This window comes from Spea bombifrons, chromosome 2 (genome assembly GCF_027358695.1).
Source record: "Spea bombifrons isolate aSpeBom1 chromosome 2, aSpeBom1.2.pri, whole genome shotgun sequence".
Lineage (NCBI taxonomy): Eukaryota > Metazoa > Chordata > Amphibia > Anura > Pelobatidae > Spea > Spea bombifrons.
The window spans coordinates 13,573,717-13,594,490 of NC_071088.1; the positions used below are offsets into that span (position 1 = coordinate 13,573,717).

The 20,774-nt window shown below is 35.9% G+C and overlaps 1 protein-coding gene across 2 annotated transcripts in view; it reads left to right on the top strand.

The window, feature by feature from the left end:
- ROBO2 (roundabout guidance receptor 2) overlaps positions 1 to 10,476 on the top strand; it is a 422,548-nt gene extending 412,072 nt beyond the window's left edge. Inside the window, exons 27-31 of one of the 2 annotated variants that reach the window (XM_053456882.1) lie at positions 3,198 to 3,380; positions 4,015 to 4,182; positions 4,577 to 4,813; positions 6,424 to 6,612; positions 8,408 to 10,476. In XM_053456882.1, the coding sequence (XP_053312857.1) occupies positions 3,198 to 3,380; positions 4,015 to 4,182; positions 4,577 to 4,813; positions 6,424 to 6,612; positions 8,408 to 8,415 (785 nt within the window). In that variant the 3' untranslated portion in view covers positions 8,416 to 10,476. Of the gene's footprint in view, positions 1 to 3,197; positions 3,381 to 4,014; positions 4,183 to 4,576; positions 4,814 to 6,423; positions 6,622 to 8,407 lie in introns of both variants that reach the window. The other variant, XM_053456883.1, reaches the window with a different exon arrangement.
- Positions 10,477 to 20,774: the final 10,298 nt, after the last annotated feature.

The window sequence follows — 20,774 nt, forward strand, 5'->3', positions numbered from 1 at the left end:
TGCTGGAACTCCAGGGTATCTCCTCCACAATTGTTACAAGGGATCACAGAGAAACTGTTTCTTTAGTGTAGTGGAGTCCGCTAGCCCAATATAACTGCCCGCTACCATGGTAACTGACATTATACAATATATAGGACCAGCTCCGCCCATCTTGTTGGAGTAACCTGCCAGTGCTGGCCCATCAAAAAATAAGCTTAAACTCCAACTTTCCCCCTAATAAGTAAACACAGAGGATTAAAATATCTTAAAAATGTTATGAATATTTTTTAACATTTTTAAAACTGTGCTGTGTCTGAATAAAGGTGCCTGATTGCTTGGTCTAGAAGCGGGGAAGGGCATTTAGTCTTGTTCATTAAAATTCTTGCTCACCACTAGATCACCGCCCTACCTCTCCAACCTTTCTATGCCCTCCTTGGCCTGGATGCGCCCCTCCCAACTCTCTATATGGAGAAGTAGGGGAAGACCTATCCGAGCTCTTTCTGTGAAGATACAGTCATACCCAACAGGGAACCGTCCAGCGATGACGGGGTTCTGTTTACTTTTGATATCATTCACTTTTTCTCTGCCGCCTGTTTTACATTGACCTGCGTTTTCCTTTCCTAACCATTAAAAGTATTGATGTCTCACAAATTACATTCTTCCCTGGACTTTAACTAATACAATGCTTTATCAAATTTAATCTCACAACCCCTATTAAAACTCATATTATATTGCATTTCTCCTTGTGTTCCATTTAAGTAATTTTATTTCTCTTGTTATTTGCTTTAATATTCTTAATGTATCTGGATCTAAAGATTTAAGTAAACATCTAGTACTGCCAGCTTTTTAGTTTAACACCTGTTTACATTGTAGTGCCATCCAGAACATACACTGACCTAAAAAAAAGGGAAAAAAATGCACGTTAAGTTAAAAGGATTTATACAATTATTTTTGTTGTAATCAACTATTTCATAGTCGGGCAAAAAAAAAGGGAGATCTAAGTTCTCTACCAGCTGGCCAAGTTAAACTATGGAGGATTGGTATACGGGGCACAACCCCCCTAGTATTCAATAAAAGACGCTGTGGCCCTTTCAGAGCACCTGGGTATGATGTCATATCTTGGTGTTCCACAGTGAGGTCAAGTTTAGGACAGCACCAGTGCTAAATACACCATCGGCAGAACCTCTTATATCAAGTGATACAGGGCGTCCACTACCACTATTTGATTCTAGTGGATAGGAAATACATAATGATGTCTTTAAACCTGCCAAATAATAAGATATATGGTTTATGATAACATTATGATCTAGCGTTTATAGAATGTTCTAAATATATTTTTATTTTTAGTTGTAAACCTAGAATGCTTTTTAATATTTAAAATAAAAGAAATCTGTTTGGCCTTTATTACTTAACTACACTAAAGAGTGTGATTGAGCTGGGATACATTTATTAGCCTTGTCCTTTTTCCGAACGATAGTACTTCTTGTGGGCTGTAATCCACATCCAGGGCTGGACTGGAACTAAACTTGTCTCAGATATGTAAAGCGCGTGGGTCATATTGCTACATTCAATGTGAAAAGTATGCACATCCCTGCGTTTCTCTGCTGTACTCTATGGCCCATCCACACCTGCAGTTTTTCTGTAGCTTTAAAATGCCCTTAATTTATAAAAAAAAATGCCCTAGGTCTAGGCTAAGGTCACAGAATACATGATTTGGAATTATTTTGCATCTCCTACAAAACCTGAAATTTATTAGGTGCCAAAATATTAAATAATGAATTGAATGAATATGCAGGATAATTCTTCAGATATTTCAGCAGATTGTGTTTAATAAAGAGAACACAGCTTGTGAATTAAGAGTGTGACTTGCAAGGGGAGAAATGCTGGTTTTCCGAATCTCATAAAAATGGTAATACAACAATTAGTGGGGTCATATTCTAAAACACAGACTTTTGCTTAATGGATCCAGTGATACACATTCATCAGCGGAAGATGGCTTTAGCATAAAATGGCATGTAAATGAATTGATGACTGACCGTAAATTAATTTTAGTGCTGAAGATATAATAGAGAGAAACAGCTAGATGCCACTTTATCACAGTATTTTATTACTGAGCAACTTCTTAATGTCCTATCTGCATTTAGTTTCAAACAGCTTGAACACACTGAAAAATGTTCTGATGTAAAAATAAAACCAGTAAACACCAGTTCTGGAAATACAAATAAATAAGTCAAAATGGCATGAATTTGACAGTCTAATCACATATCCGGTATAACTGGTTGTTTATTGCACAGCGGTATATACTTTTTAAAATATTTGTAAAGGGAGAAATGAGTGGGATGACATTCAAGAGATGCCATTGATGTAACTATGCCTTATGCATAGCTAGGGTGGGAAATCAAAATGTTTCCACTCAACACGACTCAACAGTTTAGTGAATGCACTACAGACACGTCCTTACGTGAATACTGTTAACAACAAAGCCTGTTGTGAAAATGGGGCATTTGGTCCATGGATGGATTGGGTAGCAGCAAAAGAATTAAGCGCCTCGGCGATTGTTACCATCAGGAGCCACATTGCATGTGTGTGCAGGTCACAAGATGTCCGATGACCCAAGGGTACCTCTAATGACTGTCCGTGGCCTTTGTCTCTAGCCCTAAAATAAATAGTGATTATGGAATACAAATTAAAAATCTCTTTTGTTATTCAATATACCCTGCTTCAGCACAGAAGCTTTCTAACTTTGTGGTTCGGTGCCACTAAAGTCTTCTTTACGGGCAGGCTAGCCTCATCTGACTCCTAATAAACTAATATGCACTACAGTACAAATACTACAACGTTCATTTAGCAGTATAGATATCGAAGGGCATGAATATTCACTGCAGGCATTAAGAATCTCACAGATAATTGACTGTAACAGCTGGTAGGTTATACAAAAGAAAGTAATTTCATAAAATAACTTTGTTTTAATCCGTATGTCAATATTACATTGGTTTCCTAACTTCAAAGAAAGATTTAATGAGTGAAGCTATTCTGCGTATCACAATTGAATAAGCTGTACCACTAACTAACGGTGTTGGTACAGTAACAAGGAGGTAACTCTTGCATGATGGTTTTCATGTCTAAAATTATGTATAGTAGACTAAACTCTTTTCAAAGAAATGCTGAAATAAAAATACATGTCTTAAAACTCATTGGAACCCTGCGTTTATTTTTAGGTTCTATGGTAAATGGATGGGGTTCTGCATCTGACGAGGACCGTAAATTTTCTAGTCATAAATCTAGTGTAGGTAGCTCGTCCGATGATTCCATATTTACAAGCGGCAGCTTTGCACAATCATTGGTTGCAGCAGCTGATAAAGCGGGTTTTACGCTAAATGGAACTAGCCTATCGAGAGCAGGTTTGTAGATCCGGGATTGGAGCTTGTGGCATGAGGGATGGCTCTCTTTCCTCTGAGCTTTCTCTTTCCTCTTCACGATCGCAGCTGAGATTAACATGCATGGCATTAGGTGGATGGCCAATCACACATTTCATAAAACGGCTTCTTCTGGTTGAAAAATCAATCAGTTTCTCTGTTTGTGCGTCTGTATTTCCAAAGGCTAATCATAATTAACCTGAGAACATATTCTAGAAGCTTTCATTGCTACCATTCCATAAACTATACGTACCTGTATCTTCTCTTGGCTTTGGCATTCAAAATCTTTGCTAAATGATTGAATATGTGCTATTTCGCTAATTTTATATTCATAAACATACACACACTATGATATTTTTGATACATTTTGTGGCATTGTATTACATTTCAAGAATGCCGCTTTTCAAGATTCTTTATTTCCCCACAAGAAAACTTCCTTGTATTTTCACCAGTTTCTTAAGGCACAAAACATTTCCACCTGCTGAGGTCCTTGCTGAGGAACAGTAGGTGGTCAGTGCAATACTATACATGCAATTAAAAATAATTTCACCAGACTAGGAACACCTCTCATGAGAATAATTCAGTAAATAATTGGATTTGCTTCTTTTTTCCAATACAGGGAAAATGCACTCTTTTTCACAGAGGCCCCGGCCTGCAAGTCCATTTTCTACTGACAGTAACACAAGTTCAATTGTGAATCAGAGCCAAAGGCAACGGCCCACCAAGAAACATAAGGGAGGTAGAAACGAGCAGCCTCCGGGACTCCGCAGAGAAGGAATCACTGACGGTATGCCTGCTTTCAAATAACATTTTATTTATTAACTGTAAGGATGGATGGACTTTTTAGGACTGCAGGTCTCGTTGCCTATAACCAGCCAAAAAGTTTTAGCAGGTGCTGATGTGAGTTTCAACTAACTCGCCATTAACAAAATCTCATCTCCACCAGAGGCTAGAAGCAGCCAATAGGTATAACTTACATGCTTGAAATGTTGAAATCTTTTACATTTGTTCAGAGATTTAAGAACGAGCATCATGGAAATTAATCTACACTGTTGACCTTTAAGGAATGAATTTATGTTTAGCGCCAAAGCAGGTTAAAATGTATTCCGTGTTGAAGGTCTCAACAGGCACATATTTTATTTTTCCTTTGCAATGAACTATATATATTTTAACATTTCCAGATCTTCCGCCACCACCGGATCCCCCACCTTGCCAAAATATGAGACAGCAAATACCACAACATCAACGTGGAGGTCCTACAGAAAGGAAAGGAAGTTCTCTTGAGAGGCACACATCAAATATGGATGACTCAAAGGCCTCATTAGATCGCCATGCTAGAACATCGTTAGAACGACAGCGCCAAACACAAGAATGGATTGGATCCACGGAACGACAAAACAAGCAGGCGTTTGGATCAGGTCAGGAAATGTTCTATTGGGAAGATATAAACTTAGATTAGCTAATTATGAACAAAATCAAACTTAGTTTTATTAAACATTAGAAAGTGCCATTTCACTATTGACTAATGCTACAGATGAGTATAAAGTACATCAATTGACAGACTATGGAAGCCATTTGGCCATATGGCCTGGCCACTCTTTCTAGCTGCTATAAGGCCTCCAACCTTACTTGGTCTTGACTTTGTCCACATACAAGGTCACACAGAACTGTGTACATTTGCTCACCGATATCCCATGTACGGTATGGTCTAATGCGTGTTGAGGAGCACGCACTTGTACTGGGTTAAAAGGACAGCAATTAATATCTTTATACTACAACCCCTGCCAGTCCTATTCTCTCCCACTATTTGCTCTGTATCCTGTATAAAAAATGCAATTTAAGTAAAAACTCCTCTTTTTTTGCTAAAAATAGAGGGATAATGAACATGATTATATCAACCTGACCATGCAACTGTATTTTGATAAATTGTACATTGTATTGGAAAAGCTTAAATCACACAAATACATAGGACTTTAAGAAACAGTATTCACTGAGATAAAAAAAAAACAATCCTTAATGTCATATCATCGAATAATTTCATCTAAATCTAATTAGAGTTTAATGGCACGCTGAAAAGTATTCCCATGTCTGTATATTTAATCTTAACCATAATTCTGTTTTTATTTTTTTCTATAATTGCACATTTAAAAAAAGCATATGTAATGCGCATCAACTGTGCACATTTAAATTAATGGTAATATTTTAAAGATCAGCAATTTCGTAAAAGATCAATGGGAGCAAAAAATCAAGATAATTAGACAGGTATAGAAGCTGAAACTGTATTAGTGCTTCATCATGCGTGCATCTTTGCATAATTAAAAAATTTAACCTAAAATACTTGTAGTATGAAAGCAGTAAAAAGGTTAACAATAAATTGAAAATGGCTTAACAATTTTAGATGCTATTCTTCATGGAAAAACTTTAAACGCACTCTGTAGAGTGGTCATTTTATTATTTCTCTTGAAGTTACATCACATAAAAATAACAAATACTTAAGAAGCCTTTTCGGCAACATCCTATCAGCAGCTACTTTTGTGTCGCATTTCAAGTGTTCCTGGCAAAAATTTCAAATGGAAAGATTTTGTGTCATTAAATAATTATTTCTTGGAAGGGTTTGGGCATTTGACAATTCTAGTGCTGCATTTAGTTAAAAGTGTTAAATTAACTGTTGGAATAGGAATAATGTACTTCCACTCGTGATATGGGTAATTAGGGCATACAGCTAACTTCCTGACTTTCTTTCTAATTTTTGTGCCAATGAAAATATATTGCTCTTACAGAATAGAAATCTGATCAAGAAGAGTCGTCTAGATGTTGGTTGATATTGTGTAATATAAGTAAAATACAACATAGCATTATATTAACAAGCTACTAAAATATTTGTTTAATCTACTCTAATCTAAAGTAAAATTTACTGCAGTACCTAGAGGGAGCCATCATGTTGAGAGAGGCACAAGTAGGATTAAAAAAAGATTGTTAAAAGTAAGATTAGTTAAAAATATCATATTCATATTTTTTTGTCCTGCAGAAGAAGTTCTGATGCCATACAATAAACCAAGTTTCCCTTCACCTGGAGGGCACAGTTCCTCAGGAACCGTTTCATCGAAAGAGTCAACTGGACCTAGGAAAGGAGATATGCTGAGAGGCCACCAGCGTAACGCCATCGATTTCCTTGATGTAGGATATTTGGGGCCAAACAGCCAAGGACAGTATACAGGTGAATTATGTAAGTAATGCTTTTCCACAGGCCAAAAGACAAGCCAGCAACTAAGTATTTAACGTTGTGGATAATTAGAGAATTTTTAGTAATATGAATCAATATCGATGTATTGTCCCTTGTCTTCAAAACACATTTTCTAATTCCAGGGGGTGAGGACCCTACTTGCGAGCTAGAAATGTATCATATTTTGAACGTTAATGTTTCAGCCATGTTTTAGAGTTATAGGTGGAATGGGCTGTCTGATAGTCTCATGGGTTGGCGGGATATGCTTTGTACAAATTAATTCTCTCCAGTGCAGAGAAAGCTGAAACTTTAGTGTTTTGTCACCTTCTGTTATAAAAATACCCTTACATTTGCAAGATTTTTGTTCTGGATAAACCCCCTTCTGTCTATCTATACATCCATGTTACATCCTTAAATTAAAACATTAAAACAGTGGTGCATTTGCCCCTGAATATTTTTGTCCATTTATTGATTGTATCTAAGTAAATATAATTCCACAGTTGGCTTCCAGAAATGGTATCTCAAATGCGATTTTAATATAATTACACAAGATAGTAAGAACAGGAATCAGCCCACATTGTAAATCAATTAAAAACAGTTTATATCTAGAAATATTTTTACGGGAAAGGTATAACTGAATTACGAATATTGTATTTGTAATTAATGCTCTATTTTACATGGACTACAAAAGCCTGACCTTCCGCTGAGTAAGGGCAGCGAGGGATTTAGTCCAACAGCAGTAGAGATATAGTTGGCTCAATGCACACACACTGGGCCACGCGATTACCATTGTATATCACTTGCCGTAGAACCGTATTCAGATGTTTTATGTGGAGAACAAAATATAAATTGTGGCAACTATCTTAATCCATCATTGCCGGGAAACATAGAGGTACATATTAAAGTATGACTGTGAACCGAGCATATTATTAAATCCATATTTCAAAAAAACACTTTTCGATTAGGAACGGTAAACCCTTCTACAATGATAAAGGGGTAAAATAATCATCTCTATAAATGTAAAACTGTTGCCACTAGCAGTCTAGGATAAGGAGAAGCTCTTACTTAAAAGTGTTTTCACAGCCCTTTAAATAACAGATACATATAATAGAACCCATTTTTGATTAAAAAAAAATATATCCTGATTGTATATTAAATTTTCTTCATGTGGAAGTTATTTATAAGACATCTAAACAGTTCTTTTTATAAATACCATAAATGTTTAGTTTTCTTGCTTCTGTTTAATGAAAGGGTAATTATGATTTAGTAGTTGATGTGCCATCATTAAAATAGTGTCTACTTTTTACTTTTCTTCCTTTCCTCTCTCTCCTTTCTTATTTGTCCCTGCTTTTTTCTTTTCTCTCCCTTTCTTTATTACTTTACTTCTTTTGGTGTTTCTCTTGCTTTTCTGCTCTTTCTTCTATCACCTTTAATTTCCTCTCTATCATTTATTGTTCTCTTCCTTCTTTGTTCTTTGATTCTCTCCGTGCAACTCCAGCAACTCTTTAACTTTACACAAAACACTATCAAGAATCCCTTCCCCTCTGCACAACACTACGCAACAGCCTTGCCCTCAACGCTATCTAGCGGTCCCTTCCATACACAACACTAACCTACCCTATGTCATAGTTTATTGTTAAACAACATTTAGGTCCTACTGTGCGTTTTTACCAAGCGATGATTAATTAACCTCCTATTCCGGCATTCAAAAAAAAAATGCCTTGCATGCGATTGCTTGATTTTGCTATTGATGCCCCAGTTAATCGTTTGACTTTTCTTTCATTTGCAGAGTACTGAAGAGATGCATCCAAAAGCTGCTCCAGAGGCCACCGGGTCTGGACTGGTGAAAGTAAAAACAGTGCAATGAACATTTTCGTTATTTATCTTTGATTGGAAAGACTGTAAATGCAATGTAAAGACACAAAATCACGCATATCCCACAGACATTTTACTTTTTCTTCTCTTAAATACACCATCCACCTTAACTATTTCATGCCAGGAGTACACACACACAAAAAAAGAAGAAAAAAAAAAACAAAAAAAAGGAAAAATCACCATCAACGCTGATGAAAAGAGCATTTTGCTTTGTACATAGTTCCTTTGGTTGCATTGCTATGCAAGCTTGGTCTCTTTTATCTCTGTTCATATTATCGTCTGTTCTTATTGTTCGATTGTATTATACTGTATGTGAACTAATAGGCTGTGGTGCCATATAAAAAAAACAAAAACATAAATTGTTTAGCTGTGTAACATTCATGTTTTCAATTTTTGCACTGCAATTTTTATTTGACGATAAGCACAAATCCGACTTCCTTGTGAAATGAAGAAAAAAGACACTGAATGTGAAGGGAGTTCTCTGCTGTAGAATGCTCTAGGATACGGAGGATAGCGTGGCAGAACGGCTTCAGAAGGACTTCCGCAGAAAGAATAAGCTCAAAATCTGATTCTGGCTAATTGTTTTGGAAAAGGATCTATTAATAAGCAATATGTTTGTTTTTGCTTTCAATATGGTAAAAAATGTCATTGTAAGTTATATGAGAGTATGATTATGAATACTTGTATTCACATGTGTGCATTGCTGTGTATGTATATATATATATATATATATATATATATATATATCACAGGTGAACACACACACATATATTATATATATGCACACATATACATATAGCCACATCATTGGTTCATATTTAGCACCCCAATAACATTTTTTTTTTAAATCGAATCACTGCAAGAAAATGTGGGATGAGCCATGAAGATCCGAAAAAAGATCACCTTTCCGTGTTCCGAAATTGGTTAAAGTGCATTAACGTGCGTACCGGTACTGTTAACTGTCCATTAAAAACAAAGAACTCTACCAATTTTACATTTATTAGATGATTATATGTGGGGGGGGGAACATTTGAAATCTTTCAGACTAAGAGAGGCTTGTGTCATATTGAAAAGCTTTTTGTTTTATCCTCTTGTGCAAAAAAAAACAAAAAAAAAACCACGTAATTGAAAGATGGAAAAAAAATGCAAAATAAAAAAAAAATTAAAGATTTTCTACTCAACCATGTGATATTACTAAATATATTTCAGTTTTAATGATGAAAAGTGGCTGTTAATATATTGGTGTTGGTTTTATAATGCCATGCAGAGAAAAATGTTTCCTTAGTTTCTTCAAGGCCCGGGGGTCCAGAAAGAGATTAATGTACTTAATGTACTGTATAGCAGAAGAAAGTCGGATGCTACGTATGAAATTCTAAAAATAACATTTCTGTTGTTAAATTGGCTTTCGGGAAGTAATTTGACACGCACATTTCTCAGTCTGAGTGTCGAGATACATTGCATGTACCGTGCAAGTGATGAAATAGATCAATATAGGGGCCTTGGGAGGAGTTATAGAATGTTCACAAGTAATATGGATTATGAGACAGTATATCACAGGACATCATTCTCTCCCTTATAGGCCTCACACATCAATACTCTTCCACTAATGTGATGTTTGCTTTGAAAACCAGATGCCGCGTTCAAATACTTGATGCCGTACATTCCACTTCAACGCTGCCATGGATTCTGCGTATGTTACTTTGGCAGCAGTTGAAGTTTTTATTAAGAAACAAACCCTCTCTGTTTAATACACGTTTTTCATTTTGTTAAAAGCAATGGTTCTGACTTATTCTGTACAGAAAAAAAAAACCTGATAAAAACGGAGGTTGTTTGCAACTCACTGCGTGTTCTACTTTTGCCTTTGGAATATGTTTGTGTCGGTATTAAAACGGTGCCGTTTCATTCCGTGCCCAGACTGTCTTTGCAAATATTGTGAAAACCACACTCTGTGTTTTCATATATATTAAAGGATGTGACACCCCCCATAGCATTTTATTTTAAGGATAAAAAGTATGATCATACCTGGGACCTTCCGCGGGGAGTCGCCCCTTTGCTGTGGGAGTGGCTTCTTGTAGGGGCATGACTTGCACCTTGAATTAAGGGGAGTAGGTGGGAAGGGGGTGTGGCTAAGCACTACTCCTCCCACCTGGGCAAAGAGGAAAGTGACCCAGAGACCTGGGGGAAGCAGTGCTTCACTCCGAGAATCCAGGTCAAGCCCAGAGACCTCCCTGGTATGATTATGATAATTCAAGATTTTCCTGTTTGGAATATTTTCATTCCTAGTCACATATGTAGACATTTTCTCTGATTTGCTTCTTAAGAATATTTTCTAGATATCGTGCTATCGTGATATCATGCTATCGTATGTTCATTTTAAATGCAAATACAACCATTTCATAAAGGCAACAATTCCATGTTTTCATAGACCTGGGCATTTGCTATAAGGATACTGTAATAGATTTCATATTGTACAAAATATAGTCAAAATGTTCAGAAATCTCTTTTTTTTGCATATATTCTGACAAAAAAGTAGAAATAAATAACTAAAATATAAAAACCTGACCAATTCCTGCCAGAGACACCTGTGTTGGTATTGGATGTAAAAAAATGTAACACAAGTTGCTTCTAGCAGGCTCTGAAACCTAATAGAGCGTCACACACTTAAGGATATGACTGGAAAACGTTTCCGTATACATTTGTGCTCCTCTTATTTAAATGTAATTCCCTCTTTACATCAACCTCTAAATTCTCTCACTGTCCAAACTAAACTTCAAAACATGAATATACTTTGAGGGTATAAATATGATGGAATAATATATAATATACAATAATAATATACGTTCTTCACAGAGCCAATAAAGATGACCTGGACACCCTACGCCTAGTTGACATACCTGAAGGTGTTGCAGGCAGGGTTAGGCATAAGTAAGGTTTTTTGGCATACATCTATGCAATCCATAGAGACTTTTTAGTTTGGTGTGAATACTTTACCTATCCCAAACCCCAGAAGGTCACATGGGCTGCGGAACTGCTGAATCCCCTTTGACCTGCACCTATGCCATCTTTTTAGAGCAGACAGGGTTATGTTTCAATTAAATATTAATCAACCAATTTCTGATTTTAATTGCTTTGCTCTTATTACTTAGCATCTATGATGCATTAATGTATATGGGAACTTAATGGATAGCAAGATGGAGAAACCCTATACCCCTAACCAAAACTATATCTAATATACTTGTAGTGATTTATTAAGATATTCAAATATTGCAATACATATATGAGGTTGGGTTATCTAAAGCAATTGAACTCATTCAACTAATTCATTCAACTAATATCGCTAAGCATTATAGTGAAAGCATCTGTGACTTAACTTTGTTCTTCAAATGTTGGAAAATACTCCATATGGGCATTAAAAACATTTACATTCTACTGTAGTAAGATTAAAACAATAATTCACGCATCAAGTGGATGGAAAAGACAAGCGAAATGGCAAATGTAGTGTATACCAATGCCTGATAAGCTAAATAAATAGACAAATTCTACACAGGTGGACTGGAACATAGTGTTGAGGTGTAAAAGCTTTTGAACTCTGTTGGAGCACCGCTGTTTTACTTACTGGGGAAATAGCTAGGGTATATACCTTCTTGTCTTTTACCTGCTATTAAACCTCTCTCAACAGATGCAATATGTAAAAATGTTCTTATCAACAAATCGAACAATGGTCCAAACGGTGGGAACATTCCATTGGATGCATTGATAAAAAAAGATCACTTTTAAAGTTTTGCTCCCGATTTACCTTGGATTAACTAAGCAAACGATTTGACGAGGCAGGGATATTTTGTGTCACTGCGGCATTGCAATCTATTAAAAGATCCTGCGAGTGAAATGCGTCGGATGATCTAATCACTCATCTGGGTGAAATATAAGTGGAATGGCACAAACGTATTGTTTTCAGAGCAAAGCCATGTATTATGCATAGAAATATATAGGATGGGGTTAATACATAAATGCATTATATAATTCCCAGAGCCCAAGGGATGAACTTTGCCTCCTGGTTCACTGTAATATATAACTGCCAGAAAACTTATATTACACACAGCTAGGGGACAACGGGAGCATACCGTTTCATTTTCTGGCATATAGGTGCAAACAGAAACATTTGGATAGAAATATTGTTTGAATTATTTGCTCTTTGCCAAATTAGATGAAGATATTATTTGTTCTTCCTTGTGTATCCATTTTTATTTGCTGTTCCGGGCAATTTTTAAACATTTTGTTGAGGAAATAGCTATGATTTGGGCAAAGATGTACGCTTCATTTTAGCGATTTCACTCGTATGCTTAAGTCATAATTCTCTTGTAAAATAAAGTAGTCAGAGATGTCAAAATGTGCTTTGTATTATTACTGAAGACAAATAAATATTTCAACCTATGAGGTTATTAAAAGAGAATTATAATATAGTGAACAATTTTTATTTTATGTTTACGTTAATTTTATGTTAAGTTTGATTTATTCATATATACTTTATAAAATTAGAGGCTATTTCTAACATATTTTATTTATTTTTAAAGGGCAGGGGAAGAAAACATACATCTACTCTTACAAGGACTAAATAAGACCATTGAATTTTCCATTATCCCAGAACACAGTCATTCTTCTAATAGTCAATGTTCTTTTTTTCCTTTTTTTTTTAACCCCTTAAGGACAAAGGCCGTACATGTACGGGCTCAAAATGCATTGTTTTCAATGGGTTTAGGGACCGCCCATTGTCCTTAACGGGTTAAAAGAAAATAATTGGCATACCAAAACAAACTTAAGTCATATTTTATTTTAAACTCTGGTAACTTTATTATTGATATGCTATTATTGGGTTTATTCAACAGAAATTTTGGACCACTTTAAAAGGTTCAGTATTTGTAGCTCAGAATACATTTTATATGAGTTTTCTGTTTCTATGTAGTCTTTCTGTAAAAGGTACAAATCAAAGGACATTTGGTAAAAAGAAAACTTTACAATTAGAAAATCATTTTTAATTCATAAAAACTTGATGTTTGGAAAAGACAAAAAAAATAATGTGTCCTGGACATGTGTTAATGTAGATTTGTCATCTGTAAATTAGATTGGACAAGGACAAAAGCCATATAGAACTGCATGTCTTTCTATCATTCCACATAGAGATTGTTCTTCTTTCTAAATACATCTTTGTAGCTTCATGCGAAAACAAGTAACATTTTTGAGATGCCATTCAAAAATCCCAAATCTAAAAAAAATGTTTTGGGAGGGGAAGTCAGTTTTTTGCCTCAATTTATATGTGTAATAAAAGTACAAGTTCTTTTGTTTCATAACTTTTTGTAGTTCCTAGCTTGCTGAATTAAAATTCTTTGTATATGGCCTAATCTTAACCCAAGAACATATTTACTGAAAGTTCTTCCACAAGCTGTCCTACTGCCCATCTCTGAAAAGGCAAGGTCTGGGGTGAAGGCATTCTACATTGGGACACCATTGATAGATCTTGAGAGGATTTGTAGTGGTGTTGTGGCTCAGATAGTATTTTCTCTCCATGAATTTTAGTATGGATCCTACACCAGGTCTAACCAAGGCAGTATCCCCCAACCACCCAAAAAAACTTGGCAGTGGACAGTAGAAGGAATGTGAATCTATGCTCTTTCCATGTAGCGATTGCACAGCATGGGATGCTAGACTATGACATCATATCACAGAAATATGCATCAGAGGAACATTCCTTTGTGTGTGCTGGTGGTCTTCCACTCCTCATATGGTGCCACCCTAAGCTAAGACCTAATTGTCATATCAAACAAAAAGGTTTCTTTTAGATTAATTCCAATAAAATGTATTATAATGACTATTAACTAGTTCTTACTTAAGGTTATATTGGGCATTAAATTGATGTTGGTTAAATAAATTGTCTCAATCGTGGTACATATGGAAATCACTTCTGTATTTTTTTTAAAATACATATATTCTTAATGAGATATTCAATTTATAAGAAAAAAGTGAAAGTCATATGACCGACAGTGTCGCTTATATCTGCATAACAATTTTGCTAAGATTAATGTAAGCATTTATAAGATGATAATTATTGCCTTTATTGTAAATTTGCTGAGTCAGAAATAATGTTCTAAACTGGGACCCAGAATAAATCTGATACTACAATATTCCTTTATTATTTAAATTTCTGTTGAGTATAACCTACTGTCTCATAAATCTGGTTTAAAGAAAATTATTATATTTCATAAAGGTAATTGCTGGTTCCAACATTACCGGTTTTGAATGTTACAATGTTTCCACGACAACATACAGATAACAGAGCTTTATTCTTCTTGAAAGGCCTATTCTACCATTATAAAACATATTTTCATTGTACTTTATTATGTCTTTTAATATTACACATAAAAATATTGTACAGTTCATTGATTAAAAAAAAAAGAGAAAAAAAAGAAACATGTTGAAATGTTTCAATGTTGAAAAAATGTATCCTCATTTGATTTTTTCAGGGTGTTATTTCTAAAATGTAAGTGGTTTTATTTCACTGTCCGAAACCTGTTTTCTATGAACACCAGTTTACAACGTACAAAATAATTTGTACCATCTTTCATGAAACCTGAGTTGGTTTTCACCCTCTTTGTAAATGCAAACAAAAGAAAACAATAAAAAATCACAGCATGAAACGTTTGAATTGGTTTATTTAAATGATACACGATAAGCACATATGAAGCATTTATCAAGATGATTTGTCATGATGAAGAGATTAGAAACGTATTTCTAAACTATTGTTTGTGGTCCACCACAGTCCCCATGAACCTTTTGCAGGTGGTCCTCAGGATAATGCCAGTGGTACGCTAAGTATGAGTTTTAGAGAAAGCATGCAGTTGCAAAACATGGAAAGTGGTCTGATCACTATAGTAGCTAATAAAATAGTCCAGTCAGCTGGAGCATCCTACTGGTTGCTGTGGTGATAACATCACTTTTCCAAACTTTGCACTACATAATGCACTACTTTTTCTACTTAATTATTTTCTTTAAATGTTCCATTTGTAGAAGACTTTTCTGACGTCCCAAAAGCTTGTGTGCCTCAACATTATTTCCTGTGTTGACTCAATAGAAGGTACAGTATCATCTACGGTTAAAGATTCTACCTTCTTCTGGACCAATATGGCTTCATCTATTTTCTTCTAAATGCTATAAATACATAAATCCAATGGCATAAATACATTTTCTTGAGTTGCTCAATAGAGGTAGATGTCAATCCATAGTGTTAAAGGAAGCACGGTGCGATAGAAAACTATGGAAGACTCGGTGAGGACTCGGTGATCTCTCTTTTAACCAGTCCATGAAGAAGTGGCGTCAAGGCTGCCTCTTATGCAGAGGAGGGATGCTGCCATGCTGAACCTGCTGCACTAGGTCTGGGCTTAGTTGAACTAGGCCAGAATACACCACTGGTAATGTGATTCACAACAGAGAAAATTCTGACTTTTAATATTTGATAAAACATGCCTTTTGGAGCTCTCTCTTTGCTGGCCTAGACTAACAAGTCTAAATATCTTCTAACTTAACGCTTCCTAGTAGACTCAGCACAGCCTCATCTAGACACTACACAAAGGTCCTCACTTGACTTAGGGATACATGACTCAGGGCCTTTGCCTGCCCTTGGAACGCAAAGGAACTTCATCTCCCTTCAGCATTTTCCCTGATTCTGTGGCTTGAGGAAGTGTAGATGTCCATCTCCTGCACCTGTAGCTGGACCTTCACAATCCTACATGGGCTTCCAGTCTGTTTAAAGGGAAGGTGTGGCGGAGCATTGACCGTCATTGGCTCACCTTGCTTTTCCAAAACAAAAATGTTCTCCTGTTGTTCCACACCTTGGATTCATTTACATGAATTACGCTCTACCTGTTCACAAACGCCAAACATCTCCCTGGGGCTGTACGGTGTTACAATCGTGATACTAAAATGGCGGAACATATATATATCACGGTTTAGTTCACAGTTTTCAAAACTTCAAAAGTCCCAGATAACAACAATAATCTCTTGATAGAAATATTGTCTGAAAGAAATAAAGCAAGCTAAAGGAAACCTTAGTTTGGGATTAGATTGGTTTATTCATAATCCCAGATGTTGCATTATATCCATTCTGACATAAATGCATATTCATTATAGATATGAAAATGAGAAATGCTATCTGCTGAATTAGTTACTGCCGGGGTGATGAGAAAATCCAGAGTTGATTAACTAAAGAAGTTGTCCTATGATATTCACGGTGTCATCTGGTAATTAAATACCATACAGTATTTCAATTGAACTAAAGAGTTTTAGTATATATTGTTAAGCATTATAATGACATCTGGCATTCCATAAATCTTTTTACATTTCCAAGAAAACACCCACACTGGGGTTTGTTTTGTATGATTTTCAAAGTTTTTTTTTTTTAACATTCAAAAATCGTGAACATGAGACACGATTAACTCCTTTGGCGAAAGTAGACAACTTTGGTGAAAAGTAAATCATTATTATAAATGGTGCTTTTATCAGAACAATGCGTTTCCTCCAAAATTTCATATTATTATGATTGATGGTGCATAAAATACTACAAAGAAAATGCCCATGGTGAAATATCATCCAGAAGGTGAAAAGAGTTTGAGATTTCCAAATAGTGGAAGATATTAGTGACTACGTTTTAACTCCTGCCAAGTCCTCCTTAAAATATTGTTTGTCTCTATTAACCATTGACTATACTGCCCCCAACAGGCAAGGGGTCAGCAGTCATGCTCTCACATTTCCCTTTAGGTCCAGGGAGCTTCTTTCATTTATTGACTGTTTATCAGAATCAAGTGCAAATAGAAAGACATCCCTGTCTCATAGTACCAAATATCCAATACTCCCCAAAGGTGCAGGTGTCCAAATTGGGACGCTTCTGTTGGAGGTTGTGGTTAGAGTTGGAACAACAAGCAGGACTACCTATGGTATGGACCTCCAACCTAACGGCGTTCAGCAGCAGAAGGTTGTAAGGTGGCAACACAGGAGCTTCAACACCAAAACTCTCTATTGATTTTACAGCTCCCTGGCTCAGTCAGTAGAGATCAGAGGATGTCCCCAAATGGCCCATGATTCCCACTGCCTGATGATATAATGTGATCTATTTATGAGCAGCAGATGTACTTCCTGATGTTTTTGTTGGCCTCCTAGAGGTGATGACCACAGCATTGCATCTATAGATCTGTATTACATATTTTTTGTTTTTCTCTTATGGGGTGATTCTCTGGCCTAAATCTGATAACTACACTACATTTTTTTTTTTTATAAATAAGATAATAGATTTGTGCATTTTGATTTGTAAGATTTTTAATATTAACACATTTTGCCTAATTCATCTATTTATATGAAACACCAAAAACAAGGAGGGACCCCCAACAAAACAAAAAACAACAAACGACAAACCTCAGAATATTCATTATAAGTTTGTTCATTTATTCCTCTTACTCTGTTTATCTGAACCACTTGGAAGCTCTCCCCGATTATCTTCTGGGAAGTCCTCCAGCAGTGAATTGCAGTTACATAAAAGCTAACATAACAGCTTGGACAAGATCCCAAGCTCACCCAAAACAAATAATTAAAAGTTGTGAGGGTAGTGTTTATAGGGTAGTGCATCTGTGTTCAATGTAGTATGAGTATTGTGTAGTTTGTGTATAGGGTGAGATAACTATAGTGAAAGCCCTCAGAAATTCATCTTAACTTAAAGGTCGAGAAGCAAAACTTGCTGTCCAAAAACGAATGAGGCGAAATGCAAATGAAAAATCCATCCTAACCAATGTTGGTCTCCATACATATAAAATTCTATTCACATTGTCGGCTATGAAGGCATAGACATTTTAATTTTTGCCTTTTTAAAAAGAATGAGAGGTTTACGTAGAAAGAATAACACACCATTAAAAAAGTAAAATATTCAAGTGGCCTCCATATAAAATACAATGGCCTACATTATAAAAGACAGATGTACTATATTTAAAAGCAGGGCTATTCTTAGTACTAGGCTTGGGGTGCATGCCCCCGTAGCAATTTTAATTCTGAATGGGGGATGGAAATAAAGAGGATATACCAATGCTTGGTTAACAGGGGGTTCTATGAACTCTTGCTTCTTTTTATATATATATTTATATATATATATATATATATGTATATATATATATATATATATATATATATATATATATATATATATATATATATATATATATATATATATATATATATTTATATTTATCCCTATTACATGGAGGTGTAAAGATTTAAAGTTTCAGATGAAGACATGCAGAATTTAATTGAGTCCCACCTGAAATTCACATAATGTAAAGTGTCTGGCACTTGCATGCCCTCACAGACATTTTGCATTTTAGTGAATATGCAAGTTGTTTAAAAAATACAAGGGCGTGCAACAAAGACTTGCCTTCCCCTAATCGAATGTCAATACATTAACACAGTTCAAAACTAATCTTCATGTTTTCACCTGTGTTGGGAAATAAGTCTGTATATTATACATAATTGAGGAGTACTGGTTGTATTTAATTAGCTGTTTCAAACTACATAATTTAAATTGGGTGGTTTTCTTGAAGTTGTCACAGGGCTGAAAAGCAAAGGTTATAGGTTATCATTCAATATTGCGATGACTCTGAGTCCCTATTTGATCGTTTTAACCCATGCACACCAATGTCTCATGCATGCTGAGAAACAAACATTAATCTCCACCGACTGGGTTACCAGGAAATAAAACAGATGCTCTGATGATCTAGAAACAGAACCCTTGCCATGTTCTCCCAAAAAAGTCTCTTTTTGAAATTAACAGATTTTTTTTGTAAATTTCTGCCTCTATATATGAATTTTCTTTGTGGTTAAATAAAGCACTTCTGCCTCAAAAAAATATTTTACATTTCACTTTCCATATTAGATACACTTCATATGCCAAAGTTTACTTGAAACTTCCTTCTGAACCTAAAGTGTTTTCATCTTCTCTCGATCCTCGGAACGTCTCTGAAGCTTGCTGAGACAGGTTGAAATCTGTGCGCTTATAAATAACACTTCTCCTGAAGCTCTTTTTACTGTCACAAAGGATGAAATGTTCCTGCAGCTTCCACCCTGTCATCTTCCCATTGCCCTTATGATCCCATGTCCTCACAATTTCATTGTGTTTGTTTATATATTGTCTGATATTGTTAACGCCTTTCTTGCTGGTCCCATGTATCCTTAACCTCTTTAGGACCAGGGATATTTTACGCTAAGGGATATTTTTGCTATGTCTTTCTTCAACCATTATTTTCCAATTTCTCATTTAGTGATCCCATGGAAACTATATATTTTTTCAAGACAAGTAGGTTTTTTTAAAAACCATATCGAAACATGGAAGACATTATTTTTTATAAAAAAATAAATAAAAAAAACATACTTAATCACAGTTTTACAGGTATGTACAGCTAGCATAAATGGGAAAAATATATTTACTTATATTTATATATAAGTTTTCTAACATTTTATTTTAATTTTTATTTTTTTAACCTATACCTGATCCTTAACCAGACCCTACCCTATCTATCTAATTCGCCATTTACAAACAGAAGTTCAGGAAACCAGTCACGAAGCCATCAACAACAGTGGTGACTCCGCGGTCACAGGGTAGTGGGACTGTTTTTAACCCATAATGTACCTGATATGTCATTGGTCCTCTAGGAACATCTATTCATGACATACCCAGTACCTTGTTGGTCACCAAGGGGTTAAACTGCAGAAGGACTCTGTCCCATCACACATGGTTAAAACCCCCCGAAAACAATAACGGGTGCCTTTCCAATACATACTTACATACTAATTAAAGCAGATCTTTCATATTTTAAGTTACTGTTGTATGGAAATTTTTGGAAACTGTGTTTCCTCTCACCATTGCTGAGTGCCAGGGCCAGGCTGGGGAATATTAGGTGGCACAGGCTACTAATGTGCAGCTGCAGAGTGTTGCTATGAGTATCCAGATAGCGGCCGCACACTGCAGGCAGGGGAGAGCTGGCACCTTCTGGCCATACCTGGGAACTCTCTAGCTTCAGCTACCTGGTGCCTACTCTGAGTACCTCCAGCTGCTAGCCAGCCTAAGCCTCTACCAGAGCCAGACTCTGATTGCCCTCCGAGGCTGTGCACCAGAGCGCCGCCTCCTCGTCCTGTCTCTCCTTCCTGTCCAGCTCTGGGCCTTCCATGTCTGCCTGGAAGAAGCCACCAATCCCACC